Here is a 25,003-nt window from a genome sequence, read left to right on the forward strand (position 1 = left end):
TATATATATATGTATATATATATGTATATATATATATATATAGTGTACTAGTAAACACACCTAATTTTTCCTCTGCAATCAAAATGACCTACCTATCACCATATAATTTTTAAAAACTGAAGAAACAATTAATATAAGGTTCACTTTTTACCATGTAAGATAAAAAATTTTCCTTATCATTTAACAATAAACAACTAAAACAACAGTCTCCTGATTAAAGAAAGCCAATATCTGTAAGTTGGAAAAATTTAATACCATTTTTGGGTCACCATTAAAACCCAGTTATTATACTGAAGCACTGTTTGAACAAATAACTTGATAACTTGATACTTATTAAATACTTATCTTCTCACCTACATCTGCCCTTTCCCAGTGTTGGGTATACCAGCTCACTCTTCTGATCAAAAGAAACCAAGAGTGCTATTTCTAGTTTTAATAGCATTTTTAAAACAAAACATAACAACATTTTTCAGTGCACAAATATATGAAGATCCTTCCTTGTGCAAGTACATTTCTGTGAGAGAAGAAAAAGGAGGAAAAAAGGCAACAAGCACCCCGCCCTCACCCGTCCCAACTGTTTTTCTTCTGATGGGTATTTGTCAAATTGACTTTTAAAAGTTCACAAAGGGCTCTTCATGAATGCAAGTGTCTCCACAAAACAGCATGCTGTTCAAGAGTGTGTAACATGAAGGGAATGCCATCATGCTAACTAATGTGATTGGCAAAACATAGTTGTTTTGTTAGGTAAGGCAGAGATTTTAATATTTATGTAATCAAAGTCCAAATAAACCTTCCCCCAGCGTAAACTGTTGCAACTTTCTGCACAAGCACTCCAAAATTTGGGTTCTTAATATTGTCCATGATATTCAAAATTATGCCATATATATGAAAGTGTTGATATCAGATTCGTCTCTTCTGATATATTTGTGCTCTATTAGCCACTCTATTTGTTCTTTTATCATTTTCTTTTGTGGCAAGAACATGTTTTTCAAAATTTCTACTAATTCAGTCTGCAGCTGAGCATTACTGATTTTCTTCCTCATCTTCATTATTTGTATGATAGCTTCCTAAAACAAAAAATAAAAATGAGAGAGAATTAATATATTAAATTATTTTAAGTAAAAAAATAAAAATGACTTTTGATGTACTTCATTCTCTATCCAACATATATCCAAATGATTAGCAATCACAAAGACAGCCATTTTCAAACAGTGTACCACAGGAATTTTTAAAACATGCAAACTATTTAGTCAGGGGCACTGACCTCTTTTCCCTTAGGTTGTCAAATTAAAAAAATGACAATGGCCAACACAACAACAGCTGTCTGGGGTGAATGTCCTGTCTTGAACTATAAACATATAGGTCACATAACAGTTGCATCTTATTAGCCATGTCGCATAATAAGGTTGAGCCTGATTGGTTAACTCTTGGTACCACAAATCCTTATATACAAGTATAGGCACCCAATTTTTTAAAAAGTCACTTTGGAAAAAATGGGTTGGTAATTACTATTATTATTATTTGGAAATCAATCAAAATTATACCTTTTTTTTTCAGACTGGCATAAAATATATTTTCCTGGTATGTACAGAATTTTAGTAATTACATTAGGTGTGTCATGAAATGAAAACAGTTGAAAATTGCTGAAATAGTAGATTAATATTGAAACTAATATATTTTACCTAACAGCTAAAAATATCTTTTTATCACACACTGTAAAAGAAAACCTGACTACAGAGATTTTGAAAAATGAGGAAAAGCAAAATTATCTATAACCTCTCCGCTGAAAGAAAACCACACCTAATGTTTTGACCAATTCCTTTCATTCCTTTTCCACACTATATACATTTTTAAAATTTTATCTTACCTGTGACCACAAAATGTATATAATCTGATTTTGTGTTAAAAATCAGTTAAGATACAACAAACCCCTTCCACATAATTCCTTCCTTGTAATCAGTTATTTGTTTGTAGTAGTAGAGGCTAGTTGGTGACTGTTTTTAAAAATCAATAATTACTAGTCTTTATATATTTTACAGATTAATAAATTATATGTTATAAACATTATCTTCAATTTGTACTGGTTCATTCAATGTTTTCAGTTTCTTTAGGAGTAACCATTTACATCTAAGTCAATGTTAACAATATTTTCCTTGATGGTTTCTTTAATTCCTACGCAGTTACTAATAGATCAAGTCAATTCTTCCCATTCTCAATATATTCAGACGCCAGGCTCTTGATCACAGGGGTTTGTGTCAAGGGTCCAGATAGAAAGAGGGAAAGTCTGTCCCTTCAAGCACCTGAGGATTACAGGAACCAGGGAAGAGAAGAGGAAGAACTGTAAAAGTCCCAATTTCTCCCTTCTAGATTTCTAGTTGTGAAGATGGTGGTTGTGTTAAAGAAGTTAAGAGAAAAACAGAAAGCACAGGAGCTCTGGCTCTGGTCCCCATTTAATATGCTGGAGGTCACTTGAAGAGTGGAATGATTTAATGAAAATAATTTGCACTTCTGAATCTCTCAGTTCTTACAGAATGCAGATGAGTTTAGAGGTAATAAACCTGTCACAGGGCCTTTAGTGGCACAAGAGGGTGACCCTGCAGCAGCAGATGATAATTACAATGTACCATGTAGACCAAGGGGTTACAAAAAAGATGTGGTGGCATAGTCTCAGAGAGCTCAAGAGCTCAGTGAGAGCACAGGACAGGGGAGAGCAGCGAACTGGCTATGCAGTCCTTACCAACTGGAAAAAGAATAAATCATTGTTCACCTGCTACAGACATCAGCAGTAGATAGCAACAGAAAGTCAAATTCCCACAGGTGATAGATAAAGCACTCCATAGCAAGAAGCTGGGATACTGTCACAACTTATAAACACGATAATCCCTTTACTGTCACTATAAACTCAAATGAATTCTTCTAAACCTCAGTACATCCAGATGTCATCTGTGAGAACAGCAAATAATGGGGATGGCTGGAATGGGATCAGGTAGAAATAAGAAAGTCTCAGTATTACCTACAAGGACAGCTTGGATTACTAGATTGGGCATAAGTATGGGTCAGTAAGACAAAACAAAATGCTTCATTTTCTCTGCACATCTTAAAGTATTATATGACTACACCTGCCATCCCATGATACATCTCAACTCAAATCCATCTGAAATTTATCCTGGTGTAGCCATAAATTAGGAATATATCCTGATTTTTGCTCCAAAAAGTATTTCCTAAAACCTCTTACTGAATAATCCATTCCCTTTAAATTGGCCATAGAAATTATTTCTTTTATTGTCAAGTTTGTCTATACTTATATAGGAGGTTTAATTTTGAGTTATTTTTGTTCAATTAATCTGCTTGTCATATTGTTGTATTTTTGTAGATATTTTAATAAGCTTTAATATTTGGCAAGGCAAGTTCAACCACAATAACATTATTATTATTATTTTATGGTTTTCAATCATTCTTATTCTTTCTGATAAAACTGAGAATCAATATGTAAAATTCCAAAAATATTCCTGGTTGAATTTTCATATGAAATTCAGTACATTTGACACTAATATGGGAAAAATTGACTCATTAAGCTATTCAGCCTTATCATTATGAGTATGGTTCTTCGCCCTTGCTGATAGCTTAGTTGGTTAGAGCATCATCCTGATATGCCAAGGTTGCGGGTTCAATACCCCTGTCAGGGCACATATAAGAATCAACCAAATGAATGCACAAATAAGTGGAACAACAAATTGATGTTTCTCTCTCTCAAATCAATACATTAAAAAATAAATAAATAAATAAATAAATAAATAAATAAATGCCTATGAAATTTATGGTGTCTTATTTTCCTCAAGTTTTAAAATTTGTTTTTTAATAAATAGAAATGCAATTTTTATATTTATTCATCTCTGCTCCTTTATATTATATGATCGCTAAGTAATAAAGAAATCGACCATTTCCTGTTATTTGTTTCATATTTCATTGCATTGGCCAGTTGTTTCAAACAATACTAAGTAAAAATTGTAAAAGTGGGACACTTGGTTTTAATAGAATTATTTCTAAAGTTAAAACAATCATATATTAGCTTGCAATAGATATTCATTATGATGTTCATAAGGTATCATAATCCTAATTTTTAAATGTTCCCTAATTTCATATTACAATGGAATGAGAAGTCGAATAAAAATTTAAATATATCATTCCTAGAATTGTAATTTGTTGCTGAGATACATTTAATCAGATATAGTCAAATGAAGACATAACCTAAAACAAAGGTTTTCCCAACCAACAGAATGTACCAGTGTCCACAAAGCCACATAGGAAACATCTCCTTCTGCAGCTAAGAGAATGCCATTACTACAATTTTAAAATTCTAGTAAAATGAAGCGTAGCTCTACCTTACAAAAATGTTTGAATACTTAGATGTTTTTAAATTCAAAAAAAATGTTTGAAGATTTAAACAACAACAACAAACTGGCCAAAGTTTTTCAAAATGTAGACATTTGGTCTTAACATTACAAACCTGGGTTCTTAGTATTCGCAGTTGAACTATTCCTTCATTCTCCTCTTCTCTCATTCTTTCTGTAGTGAGCTGCAAGCGTCCAATCAAGTTGATTTTACCTCTTTTCTGAACTTTTGCATTTTTTCTATAAAAAACATTGAATCAAATATTTTACAGAGAGAGGCCTTGTAAACATCATACTTATAGCAACAATGTCTGAGAGAAGTTAGAAATATTCTAAAAATTTATGTCCAGAATTGTTTAAAAGAAAAGTAACAAATAACCAACATATATAGCTTTATTTAAAATGAACACTTGTGATTTCCTTTAAACACAATAAAGGCACTGTTAATAAAATATGGGTGACTACAATCCCTGTAATAACAAAGTTAATATAATTTACATTTCCATGAAAGCGATTAGATATTTTAAGATTTATTGGCTGTATGTAACTCAGCATTATCTTCTAATTGGATCTGAAGGGAAAAAAAGCTTTGTGTGGATAAAGCTGCTTTAAAATGCAAAAGATGGTTTACTTTACAGATGAAAAGCAATACAGAATAATGTCAGACACCAAAATGCATCCATGAAAAAAATGTAAAGAAGTTAACATCTCTAGCTCATTACTGTTTAATAAACAACTAAATGGTATAACTCTAGAGCAGCAATTTTCAAACAGTGGGCCACAGGAATTTTTAAAACATGTAATGCCTGACTATTTAGCCAGAGGAACTGACCTCTTTTTCCTTAATGTCAAATTAAAAAAATGACAAGAAACAACACAACACCCATCTGGTGTGAAGAAAGCAAAATAATATTTATTTTTTTGTCAGATTGGTAAAGAAGTTAATTTTTTTGGTGTGCTGTAGAATTTTAGTCAGTTTATGTGTACCAAGAGATGAAAAAGGTAGAAAATTGCTGATCTAGAATGATGAGAGTATACAGATGTGTTTTAAATATCATGTAAGAAAACTATTTTGTTAAAAATAAAGCACTAAAATTCAAACAGGTAATTTTATTTTAGATCAACCAACATAAACCTTACATTAAACTGAATTCCTGGTTCACTGAGAAGAGGGTACCTTCTGTAAAGTCTTTGGGTGAGTTGACTTGAGGTTCGTACAATAAAACTTGGCGTTTGAGCTTTGGGAAAGCTACTAAAGACTATGAAAAATAAAAAGAAAACAATTAGCATCTATTAACAGCATTAAATACTAAGATCAATTCTCCAATATAACTAATAGAGGTGAGAAAGTATTATAAGCACAAATTCACAATTCAAACTTTTATTTGGTACCTCCATGAATATAATAATGTAAACGCATAATGAGGACAGACAGAATGAGGAGAAAAGAGCTGGTTATGAGAAAGCAATGAATGTCTTCTTTACAATAAGAAAATACAGAGATTGGTCATACATGACTCACAACAAACACCACTTGCCAGTTATATACCAGCTGTTTCTCTCTAGGTAATAATTTATTTTGGAACCTTTAAAAGATGTCTTTGGAGTAGGGATAAAATGTAGTCATGAACAGGAGGCTAATGAGTACATTTTTCCAGCCCACAAAAGGACCAAAGTTATCTAATTATTTTTTAATTGATTGATTTTAGAGAGAGAAGGGTAAGATTAGAGAGAGGAACAGAGAAAGAATGACACTGATCTATTGTTCTACTTATCTAAGCATTCATTGGTTGATTTTTGTATGTGCCCTGACCAGGGATCAAACCCACAACCATGGCATACCAGGGTAACGTTCTAACTAATTAAGGTAACCAAGGCCAAAATTGTGTAATTCTTAAATTTTTGGTCATCATAAATTTTTTTTCAATCATAAGATCTTTAAATATGTTCTCATTATGAAATCTTATGTCACACTCCTCACAGGTAATATTTAACTATCAATTCAATATTTTGCTCCATTCTTCTTTTTTGCCTTTCTCCATTTTAGTAACTTGTTTATTTTCTGTTTCTGTTTGTCCATAAATACCTCATTAGTGTATTTTTTTGGTTAAAATTGATTGGAGAGTGTTATGAGTTCATAAAATTTATTACAGGGAAGCCAACACATTTTCTGCTATATGACAGGATATAATTTTAAAATCGAAAAATAAACAAACCCATAAAGTCCTTCTAAGTTCAGCATCAGGGAGTTCAGTTGCAAGTTTTAGATTTTCAAAGCTGATTTTCTCTCTGGGTCTTTGGTTCCATGCAAACAACACAGCCAGCTGAAATGTTGTTACCTCCAAATCATATTGACCTACTTCATTCTTAAATGTTATCTGGAATAGATAAAATAATTTAAAAAAATAAGAATCTTTTTCATAATGATTATCTAACTACTATAATATCTCTTACATGAAATTACATAGGAAAAGACTGGTAGGTGTATTCCGATATCCATTCTTCAATTTCTTAGATAGTATTAAAATTTTTAGCAGACCTCAGTGACTGCCCAGAATAAAGACTTATTCCCAACTTTCCCTGAAACAAAATGTAGCTATGTGACCAAGTTCTGGCTAATGAGATATAAGTGGAAATGATGAGGGGAAACTTCTAGAAATTGCCCTTAAACGAACGTATATCCTCGTCTTTCTGTTGTGCTGAAAGACATAGTAAGGATGATATTGAATATCTTAAGGATGGTACTATAACCAGAAGCTTATGTCCCTAACAAGTTCATGGAAGAGATCCACTATTTCTGGTCAAACTTGTACATGTAAGAGAGGCAAATCTACCTTGTTTAAGTAACTCTTATTTGGAGCCCTGCTACTTTCAGCCAAACCAATAACTAACACATTATCTACTTACAATTCCATTTGACATGAGATGATGCCAATGTAATTTTCTACCACTATGATTTTTTTTATAGAATTCTTCTACTTCAGGTATCAAATCCTCCAGTTCAGTAGGAAGTGAGACAAAGACTTTCTCAGAGCTTCTTGACCAGGCACCAGCATTCAAAATTTTTATATTAACTGAATCAGCTATAGGCAAGAATATCAGGAAAATATAAAGTAAATCTTGACAATGAATAAAATTCAAAATAAATAAACTCATACATACATACAGGGTAAGCTTTGGTGAAAAATAAACATGACTCAAGATTTTGTTAAAAGTGAACTTTTGATTCCAAAATAAGGATTAGCAAATTTAAATTGTTTTGCAGAATGCCATCAAGGAATGTGGTATTTTCAACATCTTTGCATCTGTTACTGCCAAGGTTTATTTTTAATTTACTGGAAAACAAAGATATTCCTTTTAAAACGTTTTAAAAAATATAATGTGTGTAACATATACATAAATTATAAAATAATACCTGGTAGAGCCAATTTATTATTTTTGTGCATTTCCTTAAAAGCTTGGTTCAAGTCTTCAGATACTTTAATGTCCTGAAACATTCTAGCAAGCTTGTTTACATAATCTGCTGGCATACCAACTTCCTATGAAAACCAAAGACAGAAGAGGTAATAAATAATATATAATTAATCTATTATAAAAATTTTTAATGGAAAACTACGATGCTTTAATTGTAGATGCTAAAATATATTCATATATGTTAAATCCTTTAATGCAAAGTTATTCCTCTTATTTACAACAATGTTTATAGTCTAATATCTATTAAATTTGATTCTTAGACACTAAATAGGTTAGTATAGGCAATCCTGGCTTTCTTTGCACAATTCCAAAGTGCATGAATTTGAGTTACTACAGTATAGATAAATAACATCAGTCTCCTAACAACACATTTCAATTTTAAGTTACCATTATATGTTAAATATGAGTAATGCATAAAGTACAAACTTCACTTCTAGCTCCTCATTCTGCAAATCACTACACAAGTAACAGAGCACATCATATCAGTGACCAATCACAATACTTCTTTCACCCTGACTGGTGTGGCTCAGTGGATTGAGTGCCAGCCTGTGAACCAAAGGGTCTCCTATTTGATTCCAAGTCGGGGCACATGCCTGGGCTGCGGGCCAGGTGTCAAGTTTAGTGTGTGTAAGAGACAACCGCACATTGATGTTTCTTCCCCTCTTTTTCTCTCTCCCTTCCGCTCTCTCTAAGAATAAATAAAATCTTAAAAAAAAAAAAACTTCTTTTAAACTCTGTTATCCATTTTTCAGTTCACCCAGAGAGCAAAATCTGTATTTTGTTGCATCCCTGTCTGCCGATGATAAATCCACCTGACATTTACAAAAATGGATAATCAAAAGAGGTAACCTGCCAATGAAGATGATAGAAGTATACTAAAGAAGTTAGAATAATGCTGGAAATGAAAATAAAAGAGCATAAATGGAGTTACGGAAGAAAGAACAGATTGGGATGTAATGTTGATACTGCCAATATTGAAGATTCTAAATATGCAGTCATAGAAACTTAGTGAAGGTAAAGTACCAACATAAATGAAAAAAGTTGTAGTGACAAAAAAAAGAAAAGGTGCTCCAGAGAAAGGGATGCCAGCAAAAAATTTTACAACATTGAAAGCCCAAAAAGACAAAATTCTGGAAGTAGAGCTGAACTTACAGAGCATGACAACTATCCAAGGCATAAAAAGATGCTAATTCTTTACTGGAAATTACATGATAAAGAGGCAAATGCTAGTCAATCTTCTCTTTATTTTAATAAGAGTGTTATTGAGATATAATTATCGACCACAAAATTCACCCTTTTAAAGTGTATGATTAACTGGGTTTTTGTACAACATCTATGGAGTTACGTAACCATCACCACTATCTAATTTTAGAATATTTTCATCATCCCAAAAAGATAATCCATATTTATTAGCAGTCACTCCCCATTTTCCTTTCTTCTAGCTCCTGGAAACTACCGGTGTTACTTTCTATTAAATTTTAAGAGTTTTTACATATTTTAGATATGATGCCAGACAAATATTGCAAATATTTCCCTAACTACTCAAGTTTTTTCACAAAGAAATAAAACACTTTAACTCTGAAAGTTTGTTTTAAATGACGGTGTACTAAATATATACTAATTTTTTAAATTCTTCCTTTTCCTACATATTTGTAAGACAGTAAGTTTTTAATGTTTTAACAAAAATTTCTGAAATCAGTCATAAAATAATAACTGTTCCCACTGATTGTTAATATTAAGATCATTTTGCCCAGTATCAGTTTGCATAATAATTTTTACTACCCCACACTACAAAGCAGGGCTCTCTAATTTGAAATATATATACACAAATGAAAACCATATGAGGAGACACCCCCCCCCCAAAATTGGAATTATCTTCTGGAGGGCAGGCCTCTTGTTGTACAGGCTTCCCCAGCTAGGTGAGTGCTCTAGGAATCCATCTGTATCTGTACCAGCTGGCATTGTAAGAGACTGCTTTGGGCGTCAATGAATTTTTTTTTGAAGACTCTTTCAATGCGTTTGCCCATTTCATGATGGGTGTTTTACAAATGCACCTGCCCACACCAGGCTGAGTGTTCAGCAGTTTTTGACCAAAAAGAGCATGACCCCTGTTCCCTACCCTCCCTATTCACCCATCTCCCCAAGTGACTTCTTTTTGTTTCTCCAAATGAAAAAAGTCCTTGAAGGGAAACGTTTTGGCTACATGGAAGAGGTGAAACAAAAAACTGGAAGAAGCACTAAAAGGGATCAAAACTGTCAAGTTCAAAAACTGTTTAGAGCAGTGGAAAAAAAGGTCTCAATAGGTGTATTGCATCAAATGGAGAGTATTTTGAAGATGACTGAAGTTTAAACATGTAAGAATAAATTTGAATTTTTTCATAAATAATTTCTGGCTTTTATTGGGTACTCCCTCATATATAAAAATAATATAGATAATTCTTATTTATAATTTTATTATTATATATTAATCTAATAATACAATATATAATACCATATATAAATAAAAAACACATTTTAATATAACTCAAATTCCATTAAAACAAACTGAAAGAAACAGACAAAATATTTTGATAGGAGAATTTAGTCACAATTAGAATGATTACTCTAAATAAACCATCATCTTTTATCTATTGGTTCTTTTTGCTGTACAGAAGTATTGATTTACGAACATCTCTATAGTCAAATATTTAGTACAGAAAACACCTTAAAAATGAAATGAATTGTCCTGTAGCCTATTTAATAAGGTCAGTTAAAATGAGAGTAAAGATACTTCACTAAAAGTCTTTATTTAAAAAATATACTTTTAAAATGTTCCCTATTTCTTTGACATTAAAGATATCACCAAAATGTATCACTTAACCACATATATGAACCATGTGCTATATCAAGAAGACCAAATATTAACAAAAAATTTACTTACTCTTAGCCACTCTACCATATTCTCTTCAATTTCACTATCAGCAGAGATGTCCAATATAAGACGTCGTGTCAAATGAGCTTTATGATACCTCATAAAAACATCTTTGTTCTGTACGTATTTGAGTACCAAGAGCTGTACAAAAAACAAAGTTACTCTTAATTCATATGTACGCTTAGCTATTTCTTTCATTTAGACCTTTCTGTATATCCCAATTGTCAAAATTGAAATATTTATATAAGCATATAACAAGAGAGGCCTATTAAATCGCCCATTTCTGAAAAAATAATCAGTCCTGATATACTACCTTACAATTAGTACTTGAGACAATAACCAAATAACCTTTTAATTCCTATACATATTAATTTTTCAATTTTTATATAGATGTGATAAAACCTTACATGAAAAGGAACGGTTCTTCCCAATTTTCTCTTCTACATATCTTCTTCACTTTTTTCTGACACTAATACCTCTAGGCCTTTTTGTTCATACTCTCTCTATTTCTTTACTTATTATTTTCCTCTTTGTGTTCCTGGGTTTATATTACATTACACTAATAACCAGGAAAAAATAAAATAAAAGCAATTAATTATCTATACTCACTCATCCCTAATTACCTATTTTGGACTCACATAAAAAGAAAAAAGTAAAAAACTCCCCATCTCTCAACAATCATTTCATCACCATCGGCACCATTCCCCCAGCACCTCCTTTTTTTTTTTTTTTTTACCTTTTAATAGATGCTATAATTTAATTACCTAAAAACAATCAGTAAAGGGCAAGAATTAAATGCTATTGCCCTTTCTGGAAGCTATAGAATAAAAATTTTCAGGAAGAAAAAAGACTACCCTATAGACATCTTGTACTGTAAAATTCCTTATTAGTTTCTTACAGATAGAAATTTATTAAAAATTGATGCTATCACATAACATCTTAGAAATACAACACAAATTCAAAGCAAGGTCATTAAAAAGTTTGAAGTAAAAAACAAATTATGTACCACTTCTTTAAGTTTTGCTTCAATCTCTTCAGAGGTTAGTTTTTTGCTCAATGGTGTTTTTCTTAGCAACATGTCACAGTAATTTGCAAGCAGCTCAGGGCATTTTGATTCAGGCTGAGTTTTTAATCCTACCCTAAAAAACAAACCAAAAAAATAATTGATATTTGCAAATATTTTTTCTAAAGACAATTTTTCACAAATTCATTATTTTGTATTAAATCCAGTTATCAGGGTTGAGACTAGGGTGAACAAGAAGACACCTCAGGTGCGCAATTTAAGGAGGCACTCACTTTTACGTCATTAAGAATGAGATCGTAAATTTTGTACCCTAGGTGCCTCCTTGCCTCACTCTAATGATGGCCTTGCCAATGATCTTTAAAAGCTTTTATTCATAAGTTGCTAAAATACTTTTAAATTAAAAAAAATTAATTTATTGGGGTAACATTGGTTAGTAAAATTGTTTTAAAGGTACAATTCTATAATACATCATCTGTATGTTGCATTGTATAAATCCACGCCTGTTTATCAGTTTACATTTAAAACTTTTCATTACTTAATATGTTAACATCAAACTGTTCCTCCACTCTCTAAAATGTTTCCAATGTAACCTAAATTCCACAGTGATGTGGTATCTATTATCATCCATTTTTAAAAACTGCAAACAAGGTTTCCTTAATGAAGAACTTATATCTGTCTTTTACCTTATCAACAAAATTTTAAAACCAATGTATTTTACTTTTATGCTTGAAAATTTTGCATTTCTTCTTTGCCCTACTTCTTGAAATTACATATGTACATTCAAGATTTTAAAATTTCTTGTGTATATAAAATACAAGTGTCATTTACCAGAATTGAGTTATCTAAATTATAAGTATACAACTTCACAAAATAACATAATTATAGGGTGTATATAAAACATGATACCCTGGCTGGTTTGGCTCAGTGGATTGAGCGTCGGCCTGCGAGCTAAGTGTTGCTGGTTCGATCTTCCAGTCAGGGCACATCAGAGAAGGAAAACTCTGACTCCAAAAAACCTCCGCTGCCTTGCGGCATACCTCTTCAGGGGAAAGGCTAAGGGAGTAAACCCCGACAGAAAATCCGGAGCCGGAGTCCCTAAGGCGGTTTGACGTTGTAGTCAACACGGGCAACTCCTGCGGCGCACCTGAAGCCAAGCTGTATTGACTCCGTCTTTCCCTTGGATCCCTCAGCTGCGAAGAGAGGGGGGGTCTGCTGCATGGGCAACAGCAGACCCTCCATATCACCCTGCCCAGGCTCTGTAGCTTCAGCTTCACTGGAGAGGACACTCCAGCGACATCGCAAGATGTCGATTCAACACGGGAGGAGACAGATACCGTGTCACTCCCGAGTTGGACTGCACAGCCATTCTCGGCGGTGCAGATAGACTCTTAAGAAGCTACACCATCGTCTCTCGAGATGGACGGCTGCCGACGATAAAACATGAATATGAAAATTTTTACTATGTCAATTATTAATGAGGTGGATGAAGCTTTTTTCCCCTTCCAATTGTGAATCTAGGAATTACAATGAATTTTGTTTCTACTTTTTATTTTTATAAATTTTTTGTCTTTGTCTTAAATTTTATTCACAGAAGTAAGCAGAACTGAAAGTTTTTCTTAGGATGTTACTCAATTAATTGAGCACCTTCTGAGTTATTTGCTAAAAAAAATACATGATGATCTAACAACAAAGTTATTTTTAATAATACATCAAATTAGCCATTAATTGTGTTGAAAGCAAAGAACTGAAAACCATTTGACTTGCAAAAAAATCTGATAACAAGTGATTGAAATTCACTTTCTGTACATCAATACCAATGTTTCAAAATACTCTTTTCTTATGCAACTTGGAGGCTTTTTATATTCCAATGCTATATGCCATAGTAAGAATGAAGGGAGGTATGCTTTTCTTTGCAAAATAAGAATAATTGTAGAAAGAAGAAATGAGGAGGAGAAATTGCAATGATACTTTCACCAGAGGGCTCAATTTTAGGAAAAAAATAGATTTGTAAGTTGAGGATTCAGAAACTGATTTCCTTAGAAGCAGCCACACATTGGCATAACTTAGGAAATATGCCAGTTTGAAGACCACTAACTTACTTCACAAGAATCTATCCACATCTTGCAATCTATTCACACGGCCAATGACTAGCTTACTGTGTGAATTCCTGTAATAACTGCAGTGATCTCTCTCTCTTCCTCCAATTCAAACCTATTGAGAAGAAAGCTGTCAATCTTATATTGTTCTTTGAAGGTAGGTGTGTCATTTTCCCCTCTTGCTGTTTTAGCTTTTTTGGAAAATTTTTGTCGATAACTCTTTAATTATTGTTTATGTTCCCCTCTCTGTTTTCTATAATTCCAATTACTGGCAACATCCAAAGCAACACAGGAGCCAGCAGAGCATGTGCTTTCTTCTTTCCATCAGGTGTGATTAGGGTGTTGACACTGGCCACATCAATCATTGTCACAGAGCTTCATAGCCTGTTTGCTCTGATACTTGCTAGCCTTGACATGCATAGTGAACCCCAGTACACTGTTGTCCTCTGTCTTCCTCATGGCTGACTCAGTAGTCAGAGGCAACCTGATGATGGCATAGTGGTCAACCTTGTTTCTCCTGGGGCGCTCTTCCGAGGATACTTAGGCTGAGTGTGGAGCCGCAGTGTCTTCGGCTGTCGTAAGGTGGATGACGTGTGAATCTTCTATTTCTGTGGCTGTGGATGTCTTTCAGCACTACTTTCTTTGCCTTCAAGGCCTTTGCTTTGGCTTTGGCAGTGGCAGGGGCTTTCTTTTTTGCTTTCAGTGTCATCTTCCAGAAACGGCTATATTGAATTTCTTGAGGAACCACCAAAGTGTTTCCAAAGTAGCTGCATACCAACTGTGTATGATTACAATGTCTCCACATACTCACCAACAATTGCTAACATCTTTTCTTTTGTCAACATCTTTTTAATTTTAGCTACCCTAGTGGGTGTAAGTGATTAATCTATTAATCTTAATTATTTTAAACTCTTTATGTGCTAACTCCAATATTGGAATCATCTGATTGTCTGCTCCAAAAATGACTTTTCTCTTGGTTGATCATACTCTTCTCTGCCTTCACAGGACTAGTAATGTCAGACTGAATACTGGGCACTGCACATAAAAGAATCAGAGAGGTACCAGATCATGTTATCTTCCATTAAGAGCAGGTTCACTCTTCTTACCTCACACCTGTTAGAATGGCTATCATTCACAAATCAACAAACAACAAGTGCTGGTTGAGGATGTGGAGAAAAGGGAACCCTCATGTACTGTTCATGGGAATGCAGACTGCTGCAACCACTATGGAAAACACTATGGAGGTTCCTCAAAAAATTAAAAATTAAACTGCCTTATGACCCAGCGATTTCACTTCTTGAAATATATCTGAAGAAACCCAAAACACTAATTCAAAAGAATGGATGCACCCTTATGTTCGCTGCAGCATTATTTACAATAGCCAAGATATGGAAGCAACCCAAGTGCCCCTCAATAAATGAGTGGGTAAAAAAGTGGTGTATATATACAATGGAATATTACTTGGCCATAAAAAAGAACGGAATCATACCACTTGTGATAGACTGGGTGGATGTAGAGAGTATTATGCTAAGTGAAATAAGTCAGAGAAAGACAAACACCATACGGTTTTGCTTATATGTAGAGTATAAAGAACAAAATAAACAAACAAACAAAACTAAAACAGACCCACAGATATAGAGAACAGACATATGGTAGCAAAACAGGAGGGGCATTAGCGGCTGGGTGAAAAAGGTGAAGGGATTAAGAACAACAAATTGGGCTCTGGCTTGTGTGGCTCAGTGGATTGAGCGCCAGCCTGAGACCCAAAAGGTCACTGATTCGATTTCCAGTCAGGGCACATGCCTGGGTTGCAAGCCAGGTCCCCAGTTGGGGGCTCGCAGGAGGCAACTACATATTGACGTTTCACTCCCTCTCCCTGTCCCTCCCTTCCCCTCTCTCTAAAAAGAACTAAAATCTACAAATTGGTTGTTACAAAATAGTTATGGGACAGTAAAGTACAGCATAAGGAATATGGTCAACAATATCATAACAACTATTTATGGTGTCAGATGCATACTAGAAATAACGAGGGGATCACTTTGTAAAATATATGATTGTATAACCACTATGTTGTACAACTGAAACTAATACAAAATAATATTACATGTAAAGTGGAATTGAAAAATAAAATTAAAAAAAGAAAGAAAGAAAGAGTTGTTCATCCTTTCTTCTACTATGAAAGAGGCTGATAACTTTAATCTAATCAGAAACTGCGTTGTTTCAATTAATCCACCTCTGGTTAGCCACTGAATGTAAGGAATGTCACTCCTAGGCTTTCAATTAAGAGCCTAGCAGCTTTTGTCATTCCACTCCTGTGTGATCACCACAAAAGCTCTACTGTCTTTCAGCCGTATTGCTCATCTTGAGCAAAACTCAAATCTCAGCACTTCTCAGAAAAACATAACTACAAATCCTCCACTAACCTCTGAAAGGTTCTCTCTCATTTCTGTAAGTTTCCAATCTTTTGTCTGAGTTGTTTCTATAGCATTAGTAATATTAAAATTACTATTTTCTAAATTTGCCTGATTTTTCTGGTTATTCTCAGTAAAAGCATTGGCCCAGCACAAACTACTCTATTCCTCCTCAGAAGTGAGTCTCCAAAATAACTGGATGCTACTAGCAGTTTTATTTTTTCTCCACTGCTCCCAATAGCCACAATGCCCATGTTCTGATGCTTGGATCAGCTAATAATACTTATTTTATTCCACAGAAATTTTCTACTTTAATATGGAGTGTAAGGTAGGAGCACATGGTGACCTTAGAATCAGAAAATAAAGAGAAACACAGAAATCCTCACTTCTGGGAATCTAGAGTGCAGAAACACTTCCACACATATAAAATGACAAATATATATATTCTCTGGAGACCTATTAGTAATAGCAAAATATCAGAAACTACTAAGTGTGGCAAAGGATCAATTAAATAAACTATGCTAAATCTACCAGACATAATGCCATGATGCTATTAAGAAAAATGAACTTTTGCCCTGATTTGTATGGCTCAGTGAGTTGCGCATCTGCAAAGCAAAAGGTTGCTGCTTTGGGTCCCGATCAGGGCACATGCCTGGGTTGTGGGCCAGGTCCCTGGTTGGGGATGTGGGAGAGGTAACTGATCGATCAATGTTTGTCTCCCTCTCTTTCCCCCTCCCTTTCTCTTTCTCTAAAATAAATAAAATCTTTAGAAAAAAATGAAGTTTTAAAAAATCCATGTACTCAGTGGTGAGTATTCTTCCTAAAATCACGAATAAGACAACAATGTCCACATTCACCTTTGCTGTTCATCACTGTTCTAAAAGTTCTAGTTACAGCAATTAGGCAAGAAAAAGAAATAAAAGGCACCCAAATTTGGAAAGGAAGAAGTAAAAGTATCTCTATTTGCAAATGTCATTATCTCATATATACAAAGTGTGAAAGAATCCATACAAAAGCTACTAGGGCTAATGCATTAATTTAGCAAAACTATACGGTACAAGATCAATATGCAAGAATCAGTTGTATTTTTATGCACCAGCACTGAACAATCCAAAATGAAAATAAGAAAACAATTCCATTTACAATAGCATCCAAAAGAAAAACACACCTAGGAATAAATTTAACCAAAGACATGAAGGCCCAAGCAGGGTAAAAAAGCCATTCATGAAGGGCTGCAGCCTTGGCTGGGTAAGTTAAGACATCCACTAGAAAGGCTTAGCATCACGTGTCAAAGTCCAAATAGGTAAGGGATGTGTTGACATGGAAAAGTGGCCAGGCATGAAGTATGAGAGACCCAATAGGTAAGGAGAGTGTGCATGTAAGGGGAAGGCACAGTGTTAGACGTTAAGGTTTCAGCAGGGTGAGGAAGGCATCCATGTAGGGGTAACCCGGCTAAGGGGGTGAGAGGCCCAGCAGGGTGAGGAATGCATCCAGAAACAAGGGCATGCATTATAGTTGTAAGAATAGTTTAAGTTTGTCCACTGAGAAGGCCTAGAAGCAGTGATATCCAAACGGCAATGAATATACCTAGTACCAGGTCTACCATCCACTAAAAGGACTAGGGCTCTGTGAAAAAGTGGCTGATCCCGAGGCTAGGTATGGAAAAGCAGAAAATGAACCTGGAAATCCTCATGTGCCAAAAGGAAGAGTTTGCTGTCAAGAGGAACTAAAACCAGTTACCACTAGTGGACTCTAGGCTAATTTGAAAATCAAAGAATGATAGTAAATTATAACTCAGTGATTAAAATAGAAAACCATGAGTGCATACTGATATGATAAATCAATGTATAAAATGGAAATGTAATGAGCAACAGGATCTTCACAGTTTTAAAGTATCGGTCACAAAATAATAACAAAGAGAAAAAGAATAACTTTGCAGTGGAGAAGTCTGATAGATATGAACCCACATAACCAAACTAAACAAGAACTGTAATGGGATAAATCAAAACCATGCACCCTCAAATAAGATGCAATGACAAGAACAAAGTTTCACTTTTGCTGAAGATACAAACCTGAATCTAACTACAAGAAAAGATCAGATTAACTACAACTAAGGGATATTCTATGAAATAACTGGCCTATAATCTTCAAAGGTTATGAGAGTCAAAGAAAATGAGAGAGATGGTTCCAGAGCAGAGAACCAAAGAAATATAATTACTAAATGCAACACACGATTCTTTACTGGATACTTTTCCTATTAAAAAATATATATTATATAGTCAATCAATGAAATTTAAAAGGATCTGAGAAGTAGATAGTGCGATATATTAATTTCCTGACTTTAATAGTTGTTTTGTGATTATATTTGTAGAAAATATACTAGTACACTTGGAATGAGCAACTTACCCTCAAACTGTTCTATTAAAAAATTTTAGGAGACTTCCGGCCAAGATTGAGGCATAGACCGACACGTTCTGTCTCCCTCTACAACTAAGAAGGATTACAACTACCGCAAAATCAAAAATAAGAAGTCCAGAAAATAAAGCAACATGAAGTCCAACGTATGAAGTCATAAACAAAGTGGTGCTCGTCCGGACAGACAGGAAGTGCGAACCCCCGGATGAGAAAGATCGAACTGTGCTGGAGGCGGCAGCAGCGAACAGCAGGACCCGGTAAGCAGACACCTATATTTGGGGGGAGGAGAGAAGCACCTGGGAGCCGCCCGGCTGCAGACCAGATCTGTCGGCTCGCGATTCCAGTGCCGGGGAAGGCAGACCCCATTGGGAGGCGGCCCTGTTCCTCAGCAAAGAGTAACAGCAGGAATCCATCTTGGACCCCCGCCCCAACGCAAAGCGCCACAGGGTGATGAGAAACGACCCAGGTTGTGACGAGCACACGGGGCTCTGCCCAATATAGTGTAGGAGGAGTGACAGTGCCCTGCCCAAGAAGACAAACAAACGGTCAGAATGGTAGAATTAATTTTTGAAATATCAATCACACAGCTAACAAGAAAACAAATAAAACCCTTGACCAATGAACAAATAGTGAATCTTTCTGAGGCTCAGTTCAGAGCTATAGTCCTAAAGCAGCTTACAGATCTAACAGCGGGGCTGAATCAAGACAGGGAAGGAATGAAGGCTAGTCCTGCTGAAATGAACAAAAGTACAAACAAGACAAGTGGTGAGGAAGGGAAAGCCATGGATCAAATCAACAAATCAGAACACAGGGAGAGAACAAACAGTCAACCAGTACAGAAAGAGGAAACAAAAACTGAGGGATGAAGGGAGGCTCAGAAACCTCTGGAACAGCTATAAGTGAATGAACATTCGAATTACAGGTTGCCAGAGGGTGAAGAAGAAGAACTAGAAATTGGAAAATTATGTGAAAAAATAATGAAGCAGAACTTCCCTAACTTGGGGAAGGAAATGAACTTACAGGTCCAGGAAGCACAGAGAGTTCCGGATAGGCTGGACCCAGGGAGAACCACACCAAGACATATTATAATCAAAATGTCAAAAATTAAGGATAAAGAGAGAATCTTAAAAGCAGCAAGAGAGAAGAAGAGAATTACATACAAAGGGGTCCTAATAACACTCTCAGTTGATTTCTCAAAAGAAACTGCAGGCAAGAGGGGCCTTGCAAGAAATTGATTCAAAGGAATGAAAAGCAAAAACCTACATCCACGATTACTCTATCCAGTGGAGCTGTCATTCAGGATAGAAGGGCAGAGAAAGTGTTTCCAGGACAAAGTAAAACTGATGGAGTTTGTTAGATGCAAACCACTGTTATATGAGATGTTAAAGGGACTTGTTTAGAAGAAGGAGGATCAAAACTATGAACATTAAAATGAAAACTGTATTACAACAACCAACAGCAGAAGCTAGGGAATTGAAACAAAGGCAAACTAAGTAGGCAACAAGAGGGGAAAAAGAATTATAGGTATGGGGAACATCATGGGGGGAAGTCAAGAGGGAGGGGGAAGGGGAAAAAGGAAGGGAGATGATGCAGGAATTAAGAAGCATAGTAGGAGGGAGTGGAATAGACAGGAAGATGTTGAGAAGAACTATACACACAACCAATGGGCATGGACTAAGGAGGGGACAACTGAGGGGGGGAGCAGGAGGGAAAGAAATTGGGACAACTGTAACAGCATAATCAATAATAAAAACAATCTCTAAAAAGAATAAAGAATGATATTAAGATAAAAAAAATTTAAATTATGAATTCTATGAAACATCTAAGAAAGAAGTTATACCAATTACCTTGTTCTTCTAAAACACAAAAAGGAGGGAATAACTCCCAATCCCTTTTATGATGCCAGCATAATCCTGATCCCAGAAAATGAAAATAAAATTATAAAACTGAAAATTGTATAAAGCACAAAGACCAGAAAGGAAGAGATAAATCCTTCATGAACATAGACTAAAAATAATTTTAAAAAACATTAGTGAATTTTTACAACTCTTTGTGAATCTATCATCATCTCAAAAAAATTAGTGAATTGAATTGAGGGCTACATAAAAAGAATAGGAAATACAGCAGGACCAAGTAGAGCTTACCCCAGAAATTCAAACTTGGTTAAATGATTTTTAAAATTAATTAATTAATTTCATCTATATCTATTTATTTTTTCTTTTTCATTTATTTTTTTTCCATCACCACTTATTCACTCGATACCTTTTTCACCTTCACATATCGCCTCACCTCTGTAATCACCACACTGTTGTTGTCATGAGTTCTTTCTCTTGGCTCAATCTCTCCCTCCTCACAGCCACTCCCAGAACTGTCAGCCTGCTCTCTACCTTTGAGTCTGTCACTATATTACTTATTAGTTCATTTTGTTCATTAGATTCCACATGAGTGAAATCACATGTTACTCCCCTTTCCGTAACTGGCTTATCTTACTTAGTATAAAGTTCTCCAGATCTCTCCATGCTGTTGCAAAGAAGAAAATTTTCTTCTTTTTCATGGTCACGTAGTAGTCCATTGTGTAAATGGCTGTTTAACCCATTCACTTACTAATGGACATTTGGGCTGCTTGCAAAGCCTGGCTATTGAAAACAATGCTGTAATGAACATAGAGGGGTACATATATTCTGTCAAATTAGTGTTTAAGATTTCTTCAAGTAAATTCCCCAAAATGAAATTACAGGGTCATAAGGCAGTTCCATTTGTAGTTTTTTGAGGTAATTCCATACTGCTTTCCACAGTGGCTGCACCAGTCTGCATTCCCACCAACAGTGCATGAGGGTTCCCTTTTCTCCACATCCTCACCAATGCTTCCTGTGTGTTGATTTATTGGTGACAGTCACTCTGACAGGTGTGATGTGATATGTCATTGTGATTTTAATTTGCATCTCTCTGACTAGTAATGTTGAGCATCTTTTCATATGTCCATTGGCCATCTTTACATCCTCTTTGGGAAAGTGTCTATTCAGGTCTTTGGACTGTTTTTAAAATTGCATATTTTTTTTGGTGTTCAGTTTTATAAATTCCTTATAAATTTTGGATATAAACCTTTATCAGATGTATCAGCAAATATGTTCTCCCATTCAGTGGGTTGCCTTTTCATTTTGTTGATGGTTTACTTGCTGTGCATTAAAATACTATAGTTGATGTAGTCCTATCGGGTTTTTTTTCTTTTGTTTCCCTTGCCAGAGGAGATATATCAAAAACAAACATAGGTAAGAGAAATGCCCGAGATTTCACTGTCTATATTTTCTTCTAGAATTAATGGTTTTGAGACTAATATTTAAAAATCTTTATTCCATTTGAGTTTATTTCTGCATGTATCTGTCCAATTTTCCCAACACCATTTATTTAATAGACTATTTTTAGCCCATTGTATGTTTTTGCCTTTGTCAAGTATTAATTGACTATAAAGTTGTGGGTTTATTTCTGGACTCTATTTGGTTCCATTAATCCATATTTCAGTTTTTAGGCTAGTACCATGCTGTTTTAAGTACTATGGCCTATAAGTATTGTTCGATATTAGGTAGCATGATTCTTCCAACTCTGTTCTTCTTTCTCAAGATTGCTGTTGTTATTCAGGGTCTTTTGTGGTTCCACATACATTTTAAAAAAATTTGTTGTAGTTCTGTGAAATATGCCATTGGTATCTTAATAGGAAGTACAGTGAATCTGTAGAATGCGTTGGGTAGTATGGACATTTTAATGATGTTAATTCTTCCTATCCACGAACACTGTATATGCTTCCATGTATTAGTATCCTCTTCAATTTCTTTCTTCAGTGTCTTATAATTTTCAGTAAAGGTCTTTTAAATTCTTGGTTAAATTTATTCCCAGGTATTTTGTTCTTTTTCAAGCAATTGTGAATGGGATGGTTTTCTTGATATAATTTCAATCTTCTTGAATTTATTGAGACTTGTTTCATTTCCTAAACATGTGATCTGTTCTAGAAAATGTTCCATGTGCACTTGAAAAGAATATATATTCTGCCTCTTTGGGGTGAAATGCTCTGAAGATATCAATTAAATCCATTTTATTGAGTGTGCCACTTAAGGCCACAGTCTCCTGCTGATTTTCTGTCTGGAAGATCTATCCATTGATGATATTTTTGTTTGTTTGCTTGTTTGTTTTTTAGGTATGGAAGATGATTTACTTAGCTTTGTGAGACTTTTTTTCACAATAATATATATCCTTAGCACAGGAAGACCCTTTTAAATTTTCATAAATTGCCTTAACAAGGAATATTTAGGTTGATTTTATGAAGCTTTCAGACATTAAGTTTGAGAAAGTTGAAGTGGTTACCAGGATTTGCATACAACATCACAATCAAAACAGTAATATAAAAGAACAAGACTTTAACAACCCTAAAAACATAAGAAATTGAAATTTCTAGTCAAACATTTCTACCTATGCTATATTCATTTTTATCTGTTTTATACTGACATTATTTTTCTAAAAACAGGTTACAAATAATCTTTTGTGCTAACTTCCCAGTCTTAATACCACAAAATCACTGGTTTTACTTTTATTTTTACCTATATTTTTATCGTTTAGAGTAGGATGTGCTTATTAAGCCAGTTATACCCCAGTAACTTTGTGAATGAAAAAAATATTAAGAGAATTAAGAATAATGGAGCCATTATTTAACTGATCTGCATCCAATTTCAGGAAAATCACATCCAAAAAGCAGCAATTCTGCCTGATAAACGCATGTTTAAACAGAAAGAAAAGTTAAAGTACGGGAAACCTATAATGGGTTACTAGACATTCTGTGCTTTAAATAGTTCAACATTGGTAATACAGTAGTCCCTCTCTATATCGCAATTCACTTATCGTGGCCTCACTGTATGGCGGAATTTTAAAAAATATTATATTTATTTGTCGTGGATTTTTGCTATATCGCGGGATTTTGCGGTACTGTATACATATTTATATGTGTAATATTTATTATTTTAATGATTTTTGCCTAAAATTTTTCAAAAAATATATAAAAATATATAATACACAATTGTAACGTTAAAAGAACATTAAATCAAAATAAAATACTGCACAGTTCACAGTATGCTCTTTTTTTGCCAACGAACACATACATTATGCTGAAAACAAGATGTACGCTACAGCTCATTTGCCTACATGAGATTGTACACGGCACACGACTGGCTGATTGATGGAAGGCGACCAACCAGAGCATTGTTTTGTGTATCCTGGGCGCTGATTGGCTTGGTACACGTAGCATCAGTCTGTCTGCTATCCCGCACTGTGCACATACGTTCAGCATCTTGCCTTGTCCACTTCACTCCTACCTCCGATCGCTGTGTGTAGCTTTGCTCTGTGGTGTTGTGTTTTGTGAAATTTTTCTTAAAAGACTGAATTTATTGCAAGCCCTATGATGCCACCCAAACGTTCTGCATCTTCTAAGGATTCTGGCAGTGAACCCAAGCGCCAGAAGAAGATGCTTACCATAAAAGAGAAAGTGGAACATCTCAACATGTTGAAGGAAGGGAGAAGCTATGCATCTGTTGGCCGCCATTATGGGATCAACGAGTCTACAGTTCACTGTACAAAGAAGGATGAGAAGAATATCAGGTCTACGGCATCAGTGACTTTCAACAAAACAGCAAAGAGGGTGCTTACTTCCCGCAATAAGATCATTGTGAAGATGGAGTCTGCATTAGCTGTGTGGATAAATGATTGCAGAAAAAAGAATATCTCGCTGGATACGAACACCATCCAGACGAAGGCCAAGCAACTGTATGATCGTTTAGCAGCAAAAAGGGATGATCACGATGGTGATGAGAATGAAGAAGAGGATGACAATGACGATGCTGAAGCAGGACCTTTGAGTGCTTCTCCACCAGACCAACCCCATTCAGTGCCAGCAAGGGCTGGTTTGACAAATTTCAGAAACGCTTTGGACTCAAGAGCGTTTCTCTGCACAGAGAGGCTGCCTCTGCAGATAAAGCCGGAGCCCAGGAGTACATAAACAACACGTTCAAAGACATCATTGAGGAAGGACTAAAAGCCTGAACAAGTTTCCAACATGGATGAAACAGGCTTATTCTGGAAACGGATGCTGTCTCACACTTTCATTATAAAGGAAGAAGCAAAAGCCCCTGATTTCAAGGTCCAAAAAGACAGGGTAACTTTAATCATGTGTGGAAACGCTGCGGGCTTTATGATAAAGCCAGGGCTTATGTATAAGTCCAAGAACCCAAGGGCCCTAAAAA

The 25,003-nt window shown here is 34.9% G+C and overlaps 1 protein-coding gene across 1 annotated transcript in view; it reads right to left on the reverse strand.

Annotated features, from left to right (window-relative positions):
• Positions 1-423: 423 nt before the first annotated feature.
• The window catches only part of LOC150019854 (cullin-5), a 120,466-nt gene continuing 95,886 nt past the window's right edge, over positions 424-25,003 (reverse strand). The window contains exons 12-19 of the mRNA XM_090266712.1: positions 11,783-11,915; positions 10,786-10,917; positions 7,807-7,930; positions 7,299-7,474; positions 6,608-6,769; positions 5,532-5,650; positions 4,508-4,631; positions 424-1,067 (exon numbers count right to left, since the gene is read on the reverse strand). Of these exons, the coding sequence (XP_090122838.1) occupies positions 873-1,067; positions 4,508-4,631; positions 5,532-5,650; positions 6,608-6,769; positions 7,299-7,474; positions 7,807-7,930; positions 10,786-10,917; positions 11,783-11,915 (1,165 nt within the window). The 3' untranslated portion in view covers positions 424-872. The remainder of the gene's footprint in view (positions 1,068-4,507; positions 4,632-5,531; positions 5,651-6,607; positions 6,770-7,298; positions 7,475-7,806; positions 7,931-10,785; positions 10,918-11,782; positions 11,916-25,003) is intronic.

Source organism: Furipterus horrens, unplaced genomic scaffold (assembly GCF_987537825.1).
Source record: "Furipterus horrens unplaced genomic scaffold, mFurHor1.1.pri manual_scaffold_2, whole genome shotgun sequence".
Taxonomy (NCBI): Eukaryota; Metazoa; Chordata; class Mammalia; order Chiroptera; family Furipteridae; genus Furipterus; species Furipterus horrens.